The following is a 17,468-nucleotide window of genomic DNA, read 5'->3' on the forward strand; positions in this document are numbered from 1 at the left end:
ATATGACACTATATGTTTTAGTTTTGCATTTATTATCATTACTTAAACATCAGTATTGTAAACTCTAAGATAATTTACAATTATTCGCACAAAAACTAGTATAACAGAGTAGGAAAATTGTGATAAACTATTTAAAAATTGTTTAAAATATGAAATTTGAGAAATGTAATACATGGATTTAAGAGGTTCATCCAATGCCTTTGGCACATCAGCTCAGTATCGCATGAGATGGTCGTGTTTTAAATATCAGATGATGTTTTTAGCTTTCGTGTTTGAAAAAATGGAATACGCTATAACAACACTTCATTTTCTTTGCAAGGCGCCTAAAAGTTAAAAAAGAAATTCGAATTACCTCGCCTAGAAAATTGACCATTTTGAGGAAAGACCAGACTAAATACGGTTCACAATCAATAATATATTTTCAGGTGATTAATGAGATATTATAATACAAAATTATGACTACAACGTGGACATAAGCTATATAGTTAAAATAAGACGCCACTGTACTGAGAAAATCTTATTTGAGCGGAAAATAAAAATTATAGTCGATTTGGTTTGTTTTGAAATTCGCGCAGATAGCCATCCCTATTTTAGCAGTTTAAGACTAGAGGGAGGGCAGCTGGTCTTTACCATCTACCGCCAACTCTTGGATTACTCTTTTACCAATGAAATGTAGGACTGACTGTCACATTATAACGCTTCCACGGTTGATGAAACGAGCATGTTTGGTGTGACGGGTATTCGAGCCCGCGACCCTCAGATTGCGAGTCGAGTGTGTTATCCACTTGGCCAATTCTAGTCACACAAAGCATTGAATAATCTATTTATTTTTCAGTAACGATAAGTTCAATATAAGATGATTAGAATCGAAACTTAGTTATTATGGAGAATTACTGAGAATATATTTCCATTTGCTTTTGTTTGGTTTTTTCTTTCACAGACTTACTCTTCGTCTGTCTTGCCATATGTCATTTCGTCATTATCCACTGGACACTCAGCGTTGCCATGTGATTTTTGGCTCGTGTAAGTGCAAACAATTTTATCATTTTGTAAGATACCTTAATAGGAGCGAAAGTTAACATGAATCTTAATTATACACGTGTTTACGTTGTGACCTGATTATTTTGAAAGTAATTTAGTTATTCATTGTTGTGTAACGCAAAAGCGATTTTCATTAATGTTGCGTGTGTTCATAAATGACTGAAGTTAAAATCTGGCTGTATTAATTTATCCTTGAAATAGACCTAAGTTTAAGACATTTAAGAACTACTAGACAGTTGGTTATATGAGTTGCGTGTATGTACGTTTTTATAATTTAGCACAAAACTACATAATGGGCTGTCTATCCTCTGACCACCACAGTATCGAAACTGTTTTAGCGTTGTAAATCCGGAAGCACGCCGCTGTGCCACTAGGTGCACTTCTCATGTTTTGCAGTGACATCAAATTTGGCCTTGGATGGCTCAGTATTGGAGTGATCGACTCGCAAATTACGGATTCCAGTTCAATCACCAAATACGATTGCCATTTCAGTCTCGGGGTAATTATAAAGTGATGGGAAATCCTACTATTCGATTAGATGTTTTAAGAGTTGGAGTCGATAGTATTTTGAATAACCTCCTTCCATCTTTTTATTACTTCTAAATTAGGCAGATAGCTCTCGATTAACCTTTTACAAAATTTAACAAAGCAAACAAAACATCAAATGTTTACCCTCAAATTGAGTTTAATAAAGTGAGTGTATAAGTCAAAAGATATTAATATATGTTTGATTTAAGCCTAACTTGTCAGGCTTAGTTAGAAAATTAATGATTTTAAAAAATTCTGCAGCTCCCCTGTGGCACAGCTGCATGTCTGCGGACTCACACCGCTAGAAACTGGGTTACGATACCACTGGTGAGCAAAGCACAGATAGCACATTGCGTAGCTTTGTGCTTAATTCCAGACAAACAATCAATTACATTCTGCGCTTTATTTACAGATATTTTTTTTAGCAAATCATTTTTACATGATTTTAAGAATGCGTAAATCTATTTTGTCAATTATCTATGTTTACTCTGAATTAATGAAGTAATACTTTTGTATTGTTTCTTTCAGCCAGTCTTTTAGTGAATAAAACTGAGATTTTAATTAAATACCAATCATGTAAATCATTCATAACAAAAAAATACAACATCAACGTGATAAAACTTGGAAATACATAAAAAGTTAACATCTTTATCAGGAAAAATATAATTATCTAATCAAACGACTTTCACTTGATACGGTTTCATGAATCTTCAGAATAAAACAATTAATTTCCTATTGGGATTTTTGTGTTTCTTTTCTGAAAACGTTTAGACAATTTAACTAAAATTTCAGCTATAATTACAAGGATTTCTCTTCTTTTTTTTTTTTTTCCAAAGCTACCCTAATTTATGTCTTTATGAGATATTTACAAAAGTAAATCACTCTCTTGCTCTTTAGGTCGTGTGGAAACGCACACACATAGGCGGTTTGTTTCTTTGTTTTGAATTTTGTGCAAAGCTGCACTAGGGCTATCTGCGCTAGCTTTCCCTGATTTAGCAGTATAAGATAAAAGGAAGGCAGCTAGTTATTACCACTCACCGCTAACTCTTGGGCTACTATTTTATCAACGAATAGTGGGATTTGTCATAACATTAAAATGCTTCCACGGAGGAAGGGGCGAGAATGTTTAGTAGGACGAGAATTCGAACCCTTGATCCTCAGGTTACGAGTCGAGCGCCCTAACCACTGGCCATACTGAACGCAGGAAAAAAAAAAAGACATTGGGCTTTTTCGATTTAGAAAAAAGGTATAGGGTGAACCTTACAAATCGAGAGTATGTTTTCTTATAGCAAAGCCACTGCAGGCTATCTGCTGAGTCCACCGTTGTAAATCTGTAGATATACCATTTTACTAGCGGGGGGCTTATAAATCGACGAAACGGAAACAACTGAACGTATATACTTGTTGTGGAATGTCAAAGAAGCAAAAGTAGTTTTATAATGGTGATAGTAATTTCAAACAATTAATACCTAGTAACTTTCTCCTTTGAAATGTATGCTTCTGGCTTTAAAACTACAAGCAGGCTCGGGATGACCAGGTGGTTACGGCACTCGACTCGTAATTCGAGGGTCGCGGGTTCGAATCCCCGTCGCGCCAAACATGCTCGCCCTTTCAGCCGTGGGGGGTTATAATGTAACGGTCAATCCCACTATTCGTTGGTAAAAGAGTAACCCAAGAGTTGGCCGTGGGTGGTGATGACTAGCTGCCTTCCTTCTAGTCTTACACTGCTAAACTAGGGACGGCTAGCGCAGATAGCCCTCGTGTAGCTTTGCGCGAAATTTAAAACAAACCAAACTAAAACTACAAGCATTGCGTTTAACGTTAATAAAAATTAAGCAAGCGTTTGGTATTCAACAAAGTCTTTCTTGCTTTCGAGCGATAGTTTTGTCTTTCGTTTCAGTAGGTTAAGCGCGACCTTTTTCGAAATCAACGACTGCTCTTTTCAAAATAGTGTGTTGCTATTAGACGAAACATGGATTTGAAGTATGTCTTAGAATCAAAATACACGTGGTATTAAAGAAAAACAAACGATTTTTTGAAGTAATTATCAGCTCAGAGAATAAAACGACATACTGTTTATCTATTGCGTAGTAATACTGTGTTCAGTTGTAACATGCCAGTATTTGTAATTAGATCTTCGAAATTCGTAGAGCCTCAAATATTTTATTTTTTTGGTTAAAGCACTTGTTTTATTTATCTGTTTATTGTAAATATATTCATGAATATCTGGTACAGGTAAGATTTTCTGTAACGAGACGAAAGACTTGGGGATAAAATTATTGTTTTTAATGTTATTTCATTATTAGTTTTCATTACGTTTTTTATATCAGATAAAAAATACACACGTTAATTTAACTATCCTTTGTTGTTAGATTCCCAGAGTGTTGAAAGCATGACTTTAACTTGGATGGATAATGCTGTATTACTTGACCCTAACCTAGAAATTTCAGAGTTCGAAGTTGTGTCTGTAGATCCAGAAGGACCTGTTTTTGAAAACTATAATGATGTAGGTAAGTCTTTGATATTGGAAGAAGTGGACAGGTGTCCACAGTAAACTTGGACACACATGTGCGGAAGTACCGGTCATAACCATGTCCGATTTCAATATTTTCAAGTTTGTACTTCTAGTTTTATATATCGACAACCTCAGTAGATAAAGCATTTTCGCTATTTGAATCTTAATGTAAGTATAACCTTACAAAAAGAGGTGCTACAAGTGTTCAAGAGAACATTTATTGTGGTGTTTAACAGCTTTAGAAGTATTGAAGCCTTTGAGAAAATCGATGGGTGACGACTTTTCTGGTAGATTCCACGACTCCTTCTCGTCGTCTATCGACTCTCCCGTCCAAAGGCTGTTTGTGTTTTATAACAAAGTAGCATTGGACTATCCATGCTCTGTCTACCACGAGTATCAAAACTCGGTTTCTAGAGTTGTAAGTCCGCAGACATACCGCTATTTCACTGGAGGGGAGTATAAGTCCATACACTTACTGGGGATTAATTTTGTTTTGAATTTTGCGCAAAGCTACTTCAGGGCCATCTGCGCTAGTCGTCCCTAATTTAACAGCGTAAGACTAGAGGGGAGGCAGCTAGTCATCACCACTCACCGCCAACTCTTGGGCTACTTGTTTACTAACAAATAGTGGAATTAACCGTCACATTATAACACACCCACGGTTGAAAAGGCGAGCATGTTTGGTGTGATGGGGTTTCGAACCTGCGACCATCAGATTACGTGTCGAGTACCTTTGCTTTAACCACCTGACCATGCCGGGACCTCACTGGGGAATCACTGAAATAATTCATTGTTTTCAAGGCTTTTGAAGCACATAACTAACTTTGTCCCATCTTAGAAACACCGTAAAATATATTTTAAAGGTTTTATAGTGTTAGTATCAATGTCTAGGGTACACATATTTTCAAGGCTCATAAAAACATTGGCAAGTGAAGCTTAATTAATGGTATTGGATTCATAGATCTCTACCCAATGATTGTGCTAAACTTTACAGTTAAATCAATATGAAACAACGACTTAGCTGCTAGTCATTTGTGTATTATATGCTGGAAGTCTCTTCTCAGACTCCTACTACCGTTCTGGTTTTAACTCACTTGTTATCTTATTTACATATGTATGTGTGTGTATATACTTAGTTGTCAGTTTCTTCTTAAACTAGGCTTTAACCGATAACTCTCACATGTGAGAGAGAAATATTTTTTTTTTCTAAGCACATCCTTCTGTGTGTTTTGGCCCTGAACCCTTACTGAGTTTGGAGTCCAATGGTTTAAACAGAAATTACTACCAAGGTAAAGTTGGCGAGAAACATTCAATAAACAACTTTTACTCCACGTTCAAATTAGTTCAGTGTAATCTTTCTGTAACTTCCTTGTATCTGTCGTCAGACTAGCAAAAGGTAAATATCAGCATGAAGTTAAACTTGCTCACTGTTTATTTGTCTAATGCACACATTATCAGTAATTAACAAAAAGTCCTAGAATGAATGATTGTTTGTTTTGTTTATGAATTTTGCGCAAAGCTACACGAGGGCTATTCATAATTTAGCAGTGTAAGACTAGAGGGTAGGCAGCTAGTCATCACCATCCACCGCCAACTCTTGGGCTACTCTTTTACCAAGAAAGGGCGAGCACGTTTAGTGCGACGGAGATTCGAACCCCTTAACCCCCCTGGCCATGCCGGGTCTAGAATGAATGAACTGGTTTAGTATTTACTTCCGTTTATGAATCTTAAAATTTCAAGCTTGCCTCTTACACTACACTGTCATTCTATAGCACAAGCACTCGAAAAGTATTTTAAAGTATGGATTTTTCTTTAAAATAAAAGTTCTTAAAGCGGAAGCACAAGTTACTTTAATGGTTGAACAAACATTCAAACCCAAAGTGTGTTTTACATTGGTAGGGAGAACAAGCACTCAAACCGGAAGTACGTATTATTTTGGTAGAGGAACCAGCACTCAAATCGGAAGTGCATTTAATTTAGTTGTAGAGAGAGTGTGTTTTTTTTTTATAGCAAAGCCACATCGGGCTATCTGCTGAGCCCACCGAGGGGAATCGAACCCCTGATTTTAGCGTTATAACTCCGGAGACTTACCGCTGTACTAGCGGGGGGCACCATGTAGAGAGAGAAACTCAAACCGGAAGTACGTGTTACTTTAATAGGGGAAGAAGTTCTCAAAGCGGAAGTACGCATTACTTTAATAGGGAAAGAAGTACTTAAAGCGGAAGTACGTGTTACTTTAATAAAGAACATTAAGGAAGGGCTTCCAACGTTAATGGTTCTCCACGATACTGCAGATAGTTAAAACACTGAAGTTATTGAACATTTTACATGGTTGTTTATATTTGTTTATAAACCTACATAGAGATATCTCTATGTTTATATTTATTTATGAACCTATATAAAAATATCTCTATGCAAGTATTTCGATCTAATTAAAAATAATCTTATAAAGGTATCCTCGATAAGTTATGTTATTATTTCATAAAAACTTGGATTTAGAATCTTGAAACTGAACGGGCAACTTATGCACACGTGGGCTAAACGCTCAGGTCAGAAGCCCCAAATGTTCTAACATACTTATACCAATCCCAGAATTATTGAACATAGAAAGATAGCTTTTAATTATTGAACCGCGTTCGAGCAAATTCCTTGTTTATCATAATATACTTGTTATGAATATTTAATACACGCTATGGAATAAGATAAACAGCGTAATGCGAGTGCAGGCATTAATTTATTATTGTTATTTATATAAGCTAATCAGTGGGTATCACGAGACCTGCTACAAGTGGCTTGCTTGAAAACTCTCGTGACTTTAGTTGATTGTGTGTTTTCTAAGAAAAACGATATAGTTTTAAATATTCATGTTATGCTTTCAATAACAACGTGAATACATAACACTGCTTCATTATGGTATTACGTAATTCAAACACACACTAAGAGCTGTTGACTTCATATGATATACTGATTCTTATCTAGATGAATGTTTATTTGTCCGTGGCGAATATTTTCCGGCTTTCCAATCCCTAAGTAATACAAAACGTTCAAGGACTTTTGGACACGCCCCAGAGATATTCGGAAAACCTTTACTTTATATATTTTTCTTGTGCCTACGAGTTTGACAACTATTTGCCCTTTTGCCATTCCTCATAGGAGATGAATTACGCACAACGTCTACACGTTCACGCGAAGACAAAGAAATAAATGATACGTTTTGTGCGAGTGACTTTGCTCCAGTGAGTATAATACAGAAAAATACTTAGATACACTACTCATATAATTACATGTACTAAGCCTTAAAAGGGCATTAATGTACAATCAGTATGCAAAAGAGGACCTGATACTCAAAATATGCGTAACGAAAATTATGTTTCGATAGTCATCATATTTTTCAAAATCTCTAGCGAAACACTTTAGTGTAGAAACAGAAAGGTTTATAAAGAAATTTTATCTAAAGTGGGTTATAATATTAAAGCTATTATGATACTTTCAGACGTCTTATTATATGGAATATTTTTATGTATATTTTGCGTGAAATATGCATAATTATAGGATTTTTTCATCAACAAAACTCCTCACTTCAACCAACTTTTTGTTCTCGCTTATTAATAAAACCAAAATGCTATACAGATAGCCGATAACTTATATTAAAAGAGTTTTAAATATGCAAGTAAGTTAAGCAAGTGGTGACCACACCCGTTATGTACCTGAACTACATTTTTACATCGTTTGGTGTTACGTAAGTAATGCGATGCCACCACTAACTGGTCACTTATGGGAAGGCCCATTTTGAAGCAAATACTTTACAGTAGGATAATCAGATCCGAAATTAAGAATTTCACAGAAAGGACTATACCTTATAATTAATTATTTTGTAAAACAAAGGAATTCGATGTCATTTGTGACACCAGGACTATCCAGAAACTGTGCCCCAGTCGTACGGCTTCTTGTAACTAGTGGTATATCACGGACATAAAGACCAATAGGAGGACAAAAAAAAAACTGTCGCGACTTCACAATTCTTGCACAACCTAAATTGTACTAAAGACTTTTAATTTAGAACCTGAAGAAGGTTTTCTTTTAGTAGGAATAGTACATTAATTTTATATTCCAGAACTCATTAACTGGATATCTTGATACTTCTGACTTACTCTGACACCTTACCGAGTTTAGATATTTGATGTGTCAGAGCGACAAGGTCCACCAAATTTGCACAACCGCAGGCTCAAAATGTTGTAGAACACACAGAAAACATTTTAAAACAATAACTTTTTGTAGCCGTGTCTAAAGAGGGACTTTTCTAATGATAGGTTTTTCCAGAAAACAATCCAACGTTGTCATGAAAGCATACTTAACGATCTAGTAATCAGTTTAAATTGCTTCAAGTTTAGGCTTAGCTTTATCCGCAGTAATAAACTACAAACGTTTCCAATTGTAACTAATCTAACTACAATACACACTTCAAACTTTTATAACAGCAATAGTATATTTATATATTTTTTTTTGTCTTAGGGCTCAACAACGTTCTTTCTTTCTCTCCAAACCCTTTTTTTCCACCTCTTATATATACCTGATAGAAATAACCTTTGCTTAAAATGTGATTATAAACATATTTCTGAAAGAGAAAAAAGCCCTCCAGTGGCACAGCGGGAAATTTCGGTGTTTGCACAAATAACTCATTGTGTATTTTTGTACTTAACAATTAACAGTCAGACCGAAAAAAGGGTTACCGTAATGTATTGCTACGAATATAGGTTTTAGTAAAGAGTTGAGTGTCCCTTATAAATCAAAAGCGTTTTTTAAATCACTCATACTCACGGTGTATACACAGATGTATGTTCTCGTTTGAAGTCACGTGCATTCTTCTCATTTGATGTCACGTGCATTCTGAAAGGGATATTATGCACCCCCTTCTTTGTTTCCTTGTTAGCAAGGAGATAGATTCTTGTAATCAGTAAAGAGCACTATGAGGTAAAGGGCAAATGGAAAAACATGACCTTATTTAGAAGGCTAAAAGAGGGTTACAAACAATAGAATAAGATTCTCTAAAGTAAACCAATGAAGTTTAAAGTGTTATCAGAATATTATAGTTATTACTGCTAAGCTTGTTTGTTTTTGAATTTCGCACAAAGCTACTCGAGGGCTATCTGTGCTAGCCGTTCCTAATTTAGCAGTGTAAGACTAGAGGGAAGGCAGCTAGTAATCACCACCAACAGCTAACTCTTGGGCTACTCTTTTACCAACGAATAGTGGGATTGACCGTAACATTATAACGCCCCCACGGCTGAAAGGGCGAGCATGTTTGGTGCGACCAGGAACAAGGGACTAATGTTTCACATTTAATGTTAGAAAAATCCCTTATGTTTATACTGTAAGGGAAAGTGTAGGTTTTATATATACACTGTAAAACACTTGCAAAGCTAGGGATCGTCTCTGATATTTCCTAAATAAAATATGGCCGAGAAAAAAAAAAGTGTTTTATATGCAACTAGCAGGGACAATTGAATAATCTACAATGATTGTAATGTGTACAATACGGAACACAACACTGCTTGTTAGATCGATGGTGCGTGTTTTGGGAATAGGTAAAATTGATGTAGGACCCCTAAGATTTAAAGCATCACAAAGTACATAAAGTATTTGGAAGATTATTCCATACCTTTGAAAGTTGAAGGAATGTATCCTTGCAATGAATTGCAGGAAGGGGTATCACACGTGCTAACTTCGATTCGTTGGATCGTAAACAAAATGATAATGGTGTATTATAAAGGCAATGTGAAAGTGTGCAAGCGTATTAGTGAGCCCGTGCGAGCGCATTAGTGAGCTCGTGCATTCAAATGAGTCAAATCCAAAGAAAGGAGATAAGAGACTTAACCAACCATAAAAATGTTCACAGAAACACACATTACACAATATAATAGCCTCACGTAGCAGAGTCTAAATATATTAAAGAATTACAGTAAGAAATAAATTATATATTATTTCAACACAGGGAAACAGGAAACCATTAGTTTATGCTTTCTGGCCAAGAAATAACTCAAACAAAGTAGAGTAAAATGAGAAGCCTTATGCAACGCAATGGATGTTTTTATGAAATTGTTCTCACGTGGCCCGGCATGGCCAGGTGGTTAGGGCGATCGACTCATAATCCGAGGGTCGCAGATTCGAATCCCAGTCATACCAAACATGCTCGGTCTTTCAGCTGTGGGGGCGTTATAATTTACGGTCAATCCCGCTATTCATTGGTAAAAGAGCAGCCCAAGAGTTGGTGGTGGTGATGACCAGTTGCCTTCCCTCTAGTCTTACATTGTTAAATTAGGAACGGCTAGGGCAGTAACTCCCGCGTAGCTTTGCGCGAAATACAAAAACAAACAAACTGTTCTCACGCTGCAAATGGATGGTGGCGATCTTCGTCAATCGAGGTGTAGCTTCAAAAATATGTAAAAACCGTTGGTATGAACAATAATGAGTGAACAGTGATTTTTAAAGTGTAAAGGTAAAAGTATGCCCTTTTGTTCGGTTGAGTGTACACTTGTGCAATGTCTCCTGAACGATTATTCCTAAATTGTAGGGTTGTAGTGAATGTTTGTAATATAAAAAAATGTAACGTACAAGATTTGCCATCGGTCACGTGTGTACTGTGTGGTTTCTATTGATTGTTTGTTGTGTTGTTATTATTCTGATGGTTACTGTTGACTACATTGTGAGAAAGGATGTTGCACTCGCAGTCGGTTATGCATGTCTTGTTACCAGAAACGCTACACTTCTTAATATCTCTAGCAGTGTAAGACTAGACGGAAGGCAGCTAGTAATCACCACCAACCGCTAACTCTTGGGCTACTCTTTTACCAACGAATAGTTTGACCGTAACATTATAACGTTACATTTAATCATGTTTATTGTTTTTCTTTGTTGTTTTTGAATTTCGCACAAAGCTACTCGAGGGCTATCTGCGCTAGCCGCCCCTAATTTAGCAGTGTAAGACTAGAGGGAAGGCAACTAGTCATCACCACCCACCGCCAACTCTTGGGCTACTCTTTTACCAACGAATAGTGGGATTGACTGTCACATTATAACGCTCCCGCGGCTGAAAAGGCGAGCATGTTTGGTGTGACACCGATTCGAACCCACGACTCTCGGATTATGAGTCGAGTGCCTTAACCACCTATCTGGCCATGCCGGGCTGTAATCGTGTTTACTAATAAGCTTTAATAAAATAGATGCATTTTTAAACTGACTACAAGGCTATTTAAGAACCAGTGTTACTTGTTATTGTTTCTATAAAGTAAAGGCATCAGTAGGTTGATATTTTTAACATCGACAGACATGTCGAGGTGTTTCCTGATAAATATAGTGCTTCAGAGATTGTTCTAATAATTACTAAAGCTAAAGGTAGATTAAACATTGTTCTATTACTTTCAACGTGATGAGGTTAGTTTTATTTTTTTTCTCTTTTAAGGGGTGTTCAGCTATTTGAATGTGACTTTTGTTCTGAAGAGGCAGAATGGTTACCATATGGTTCAGACATACTTACCGACTTTTCTAATCGTTACTATTTCCTGGGTTTCTTTCTGGTTGAATGTGGATGCTGTTCCAGCTAGGGTCACGCTCGGCGTCACGACCCTTCTGACCTTGACCACAGTAGCTTCTGGAGTCAGGACCCAACTTCCACCAGTTTCATATGTCAAAGCTATTGATGTTTGGATTGGAGCATGCTCTGTAATGGTGTTCGGTGCACTTCTAGAGTTTACCCTGGTGAACTACCTGTCCCGGAGTAAGATGAAAGCAGAGCACCTGAAGAGTTTCAGATTTTTCAGTGTATGTGAGGAACCGAATCTGTTTAGTCAGAAGTATATATTTACATAATTTTTAATGAATTTGAAAGGTAAAAGTGAATATAAAGATACGAGCTTCACATAGAAAACCTTAAAAAATCGCATCCTTCCCTTACAACAAAAAGCTTTTATTATGGAAAAAAAATCGACTATACAAACAAAAATGCCAGCTATGAGTTTCCATAGTTACCTTTAGAACAGTATTTGAAATATTATGTTATTACATTCCAGTTATTTTGATACAGTTTAGCAGTATATGCTTGTGGCACTAATGTACTCGTAGAAGGCTGAGGAACATCATGCGTCGCCTTACATTTCACCATTTAGCTTTACAGAGGACGTAATGGAACACAATGATCAGTCAGAATGAGGATTTTATGGAAGATAATGGTTAGAAGGTTTTACTATTTAGACAGAATGAGGATGTAATGGAAGATAGTGATTACAATATTTTACCATTCAGGTAGAATGAGGATGTAAAGTAAGACAGTGGTTAGAAGGTTTTACTATTTAGGCAGGCTGAGGATATCATGGAAGACAGTGGTTAGAAGGTTTTACTATTTAGGCAGAATGAGGATGTAATGGAAGACAGTGGATAGAAGGTTTTACTATTTAGGCAGAATGAGGATGTCATGGAAGACAGTGGATAGAAGGTTTTACTATTTAGGCAGAATGAGGATGTATCGTTTAGAAAAGTTTCCACATAAGAGAAAATCCTCGAACTGTCATTTCACAGAATAAAGTTGTATGGTTAGTAAAAATAGAATAAATATTTCGTCTTAATATTTGTTTACATTTTATTAATTGTAATTAGATATATACGTTTACTTATTGTAATTAGACATATAGGTTTACTAATTGTAATTAGATATATATGTTTACTAATTGTAATTAGATATATATGTTTACTAATTGTAATTAATATATGGGTTTACTAGTTGTAGTTAAAGATATAGGTTTATTAATTGTAGTTAAAGATATAGGTTTATTAGTTGTAATTAGATATATACAGGTTTACTGATTGTAATTATATACATGGTTTCACTAATTATAATTAGATATACAGGTTTACTAGTTGTAATTAGATATATAGGCTTACTTATTGTAATTATATATATAGGTTTACTAGTTGTAATTAGATATATAGGCTTACTTATTGTAATTATATATATAGGTTTACTAGTTGTAATTAGATATATACAGGTTTACTAATTGTAATTAGATATATAGGTTTACTAATTGTAATTAGATATATAGGTTTACTAATTGTAATTAGATATGTAGGGTTACTTATTGTAATTAGACATATAGGTTTACTAATTGTAATTAGATATATATGTTTACTAATTGTATTTAGATATATATGTTTACTAATTGTAATTAATATATGGGTTTACAAGTTGTAGTTAAAGATATAGGTTTATTAATTGTAGTTAAAGATATAGGTTTATTAGTTGTAATTAGATATATACAGGTTTACTGATTGTAATTATATACATGGTTTTACTAATTATAATTAGATATACAAGTTTACTAGTTGTAATTAGATATATAGGCTTACTTATTGTAATTATATATATAGGTTTACTAGTTGTAATTAGATATATAGGCTTACTTATTGTAATTATATATATAGGTTTACCAGTTGTAATTAGATATATACAGGTTTACTAATTGTAATTAGATATATAGGTTTACTAATTGTAATTAGATATATAGGTTTACTAATTGTAATTAGATATGTAGGGTTACTAATTGTAATTAGACATGTAGGTTTACTAATTGTAATTAGTCATGTAGGTTTACTAATTGTAATTAGATATGTAGGGTTACTAATTGTAATTAGATATATAGGTTTACTAATTATAATTAGATATGTAGGTTTAGTAATTGTCATTAGATATGTATGGTTACTAATTGTAATTAGATATGTAGGGTTACTAATTGTAATTAGATATATAGATTTACTAATTGTAATTAGATATATAGGTTTACTAATTGTAATTAGATATGTAGGTTTACCAATTATAATTAGATATGTAGGGTTACTAATTATAATTAGATATGCAGGTTTATTAATTGTAATTAGATATGTAGGTTTACTAATTGTAATTAGATATATAGGTTTACTAATTGTAATTAGATATATATGTTTACTAATTGTAATTAGATATATATGTTTACTAATTGTAATTAATATATGGGTTTACTAGTTGTAGTTAAAGATATAGGTTTATTAATTGTAGTTAAAGATATAGGTTTATTAGTTGTAATTAGATATATACAGGTTTACTGATTGTAATTATATACATGGTTTTACTAATTATAATTAGATATACAGGTTTACTAGTTGTAATTAGATATATAGGCTTACCTATTGTAATTATATATATAGGCTTACTAGTTGTAATTAGATATATACAGGTTTACTAATTGTAATTAGATATATAGGTTTACTAATTGTAATTAGATATATAGGTTTACTAATTGTAATTAGATATGTAGGGTTACTAATTGTAATTAGATATGTAGGTTTACTAATTGTAATTAGATATATAGGTTTACTAATTGTAATTATATATATAGGTTTACTAATTGTAATTAGATATGTAGGGTTACTAATTGTAATTAGATATGCAGGTTTATTAATTGTAATTAGATATGTAGGTTTACTAATTGTAATTAGATATATAGATTAACTAATTGTAATTAGATATATAGGTTTACTAATTATAATTAGATATGTAGGGTTACTAATTGTAATTAGATATATATGTTTACTAATTGTAATTAATATATGGGTTTACTAGTTGTAGTTAAAGATATAGGTTTATTAGTTGTAATTAGATATATACAGGTTTACTGATTGTAATTATATATATGGTTTTACTAATTGTAATTATATATATGGTTTTACTAATTGTAATTAGATATATAGGTTTACTAGTTGTAATTAGATATATACAGGTTTACTAATTGTAATTAGATATATAGGTTTACTAATTTTAATTAGATATATAGGTTTACTAATTGTAATTATATATATAGGTTTACTAATTGTAATTAGATATGTAGGGTTACTTATTGTAATTAGATATGCAGGTTTATTAATTGTAATTAGATATGTAGGTTTACTAATTGTAATTAGATATATAGATTAACTAATTGTAATTAGATATATAGGTTTACTAATTATAATTAGATATGTAGGGTTACTAATTATAATTAGACATATAGGTTTACTAATTGTAATTAGATACATATGTTTACTAATTGTAATTAGATATATATGTTTACTAATTGTAATTAATATATGGGTTTACTAGTTGTAGTTAAAGATATAGGTTTATTAATTGTAGTTAAAGATATAGGTTTATTAGTTGTAATTAGATATATACAGGTTTACTGATTGTAATTATATACATGGTTTTACTAATTATAATTAGATATACAAGTTTACTAGTGGTAATTAGATATATAGGCTTACTTATTGTAATTATATATATAGGTTTACTAGTTGTAATTAGATATATAGGCTTACTTATTGTAATTATATATATAGGTTTACTAGTTGTAATTAGATATATAGAGGTTTACTAATTGTAATTAAATATATAGGTTTACTAATTGTAATTAGATATATAGGTTTACTAATTGTAATTAGATATGTAGGGTTACTAATTGTAATTAGACATGTAGGTTTACTAATTGTAATTAGACATGTAGGTTTACTAATTGTAATTAGATATGTAGGGTTACTAATTGTAATTAGATATATAAGTTTACTAATTATAATTAGATATGTAGGTTTAGTAATTGTCATTAGATATGTATGGTTACTAATTGTAATTAGATATGTAGGGTTACTAATTGTAATTAGATATATAGATTTACTAATTGTAATTAGATATATAGGTTTACTAATTGTAATTAGATATGTAGGTTTACTAATTATAATTGGATATGTAGGGTTACTAATTATAATTAGATATGCAGGTTTATTAATTGTAATTAGATATGTAGGTTTACTAATTGTAATTAGATATATAGGTTTACTAATTGTAATTAGATATATATGTTTACTAATTGTAATTAGATATATATGTTTACTAATTGTAATTAATATATGGGTTTACTAGTTGTAGTTAAAGATATAGGTTTATTAATTGTAGTTAAAGATATAGGTTTATTAGTTGTAATTAGATATATACAGGTTTACTGATTGTAATTATATACATGGTTTTACTAATTATAATTAGATATACAGGTTTACTAGTTGTAATTAGATATATAGGCTTACTTATTGTAATTATATATATAGGTTTACTAGTTGTAATTAGATATATAGGCTTACCTATTGTAATTATATATATAGGTTTACTAGTTGTAATTAGATATATACAGGTTTACTAATTGTAATTAGATATATAGGTTTACTAATTGTAATTAGATATATAGGTTTACTAATTGTAATTAGATATGTAGGGTTACTAATTGTAATTAGATATGTAGGTTTACTAATTGTAATTAGATATATAGGTTTACTAATTGTAATTATATATATAGGTTTACTAATTGTAATTAGATATGTAGGGTTACTAATTGTAATTAGATATGCAGGTTTATTAATTGTAATTAGATATGTAGGTTTACTAATTGTAATTAGATATATAGATTAACTAATTGTAATTAGATATATAGGTTTACTAATTATAATTAGATATGTAGGGTTACTAATTGTAATTAGATATATATGTTTACTAATTGTAATTAATATATGGGTTTTACTAGTTGTAGCCAAAGATATAGGTTTATTAGTTGTAATTAGATATATACAGGTTTACTGATTGTAATTATATATATGGTTTTACTAATTGTAATTATATATATGGTTTTACTAATTGTAATTAGATATATAGGTTTACTAGTTGTAATTAGATATATACAGGTTTACTAATTGTAATTAGATATATAGGTTTACTAATTTTAATTAGATATATAGGTTTACTAATTGTAATTATATATATAGGTTTACTAATTGTAATTAGATATGTAGGGTTACTTATTGTAATTAGATATGCAGGTTTATTAATTGTAATTAGATATGTAGGTTTACTAATTGTAATTAGATATATAGATTAACTAATTGTAATTAGATATATAGGTTTACTAATTATAATTAGATATGTAGGGTTACTAATTGTAATTAGATATATATGTTTACTAATTGTAACTAATATATGGGTTTACTAGTTGTAGTTAAAGATATAGGTTTATTAGTTGTAATTAGATATATACAGGTTTACTGATTGTAATTATATATATGGTTTTACTAATTGTAATTAGATATGTAGGGTTACTAATTGTAATTAGAAATATAGGTTTACTAATTGTAATTAGATATGTAGGGTTACTAATTGTAATTAGATATGTATGTTGACTAATTGTAATTAGATATATAGGTTTACTCATTGTAATTATATATATAGGTTTACTAATTGTAATTAGATATGTAGGGTTACTAATTGTAATTAGATATGTAGGGTTAC

The 17,468-nt window shown here is 32.0% G+C and overlaps 1 protein-coding gene across 3 annotated transcripts in view; it reads left to right on the top strand.

The window, feature by feature from the left end:
* The window catches only part of LOC143249838 (glycine receptor subunit alpha-2-like), a 57,625-nt gene that overhangs the window by 30,962 nt on the left and 9,195 nt on the right, over nucleotides 1-17,468 (top strand). For all 3 annotated transcript variants that reach the window (XM_076500382.1, XM_076500381.1, XM_076500383.1), the window contains 3 exons: nucleotides 941-1,023; nucleotides 3,942-4,079; nucleotides 11,544-11,902. In XM_076500382.1, coding sequence (XP_076356497.1) covers nucleotides 941-1,023; nucleotides 3,942-4,079; nucleotides 11,544-11,902 — 580 coding nt within the window. The remainder of the gene's footprint in view (nucleotides 1-940; nucleotides 1,024-3,941; nucleotides 4,080-11,543; nucleotides 11,903-17,468) is intronic.

The sequence above is a fragment of the Tachypleus tridentatus genome, chromosome 4 (genome assembly GCF_004210375.1).
Source record: "Tachypleus tridentatus isolate NWPU-2018 chromosome 4, ASM421037v1, whole genome shotgun sequence".
Classification (NCBI taxonomy): Eukaryota; Metazoa; Arthropoda; class Merostomata; order Xiphosura; family Limulidae; genus Tachypleus; species Tachypleus tridentatus.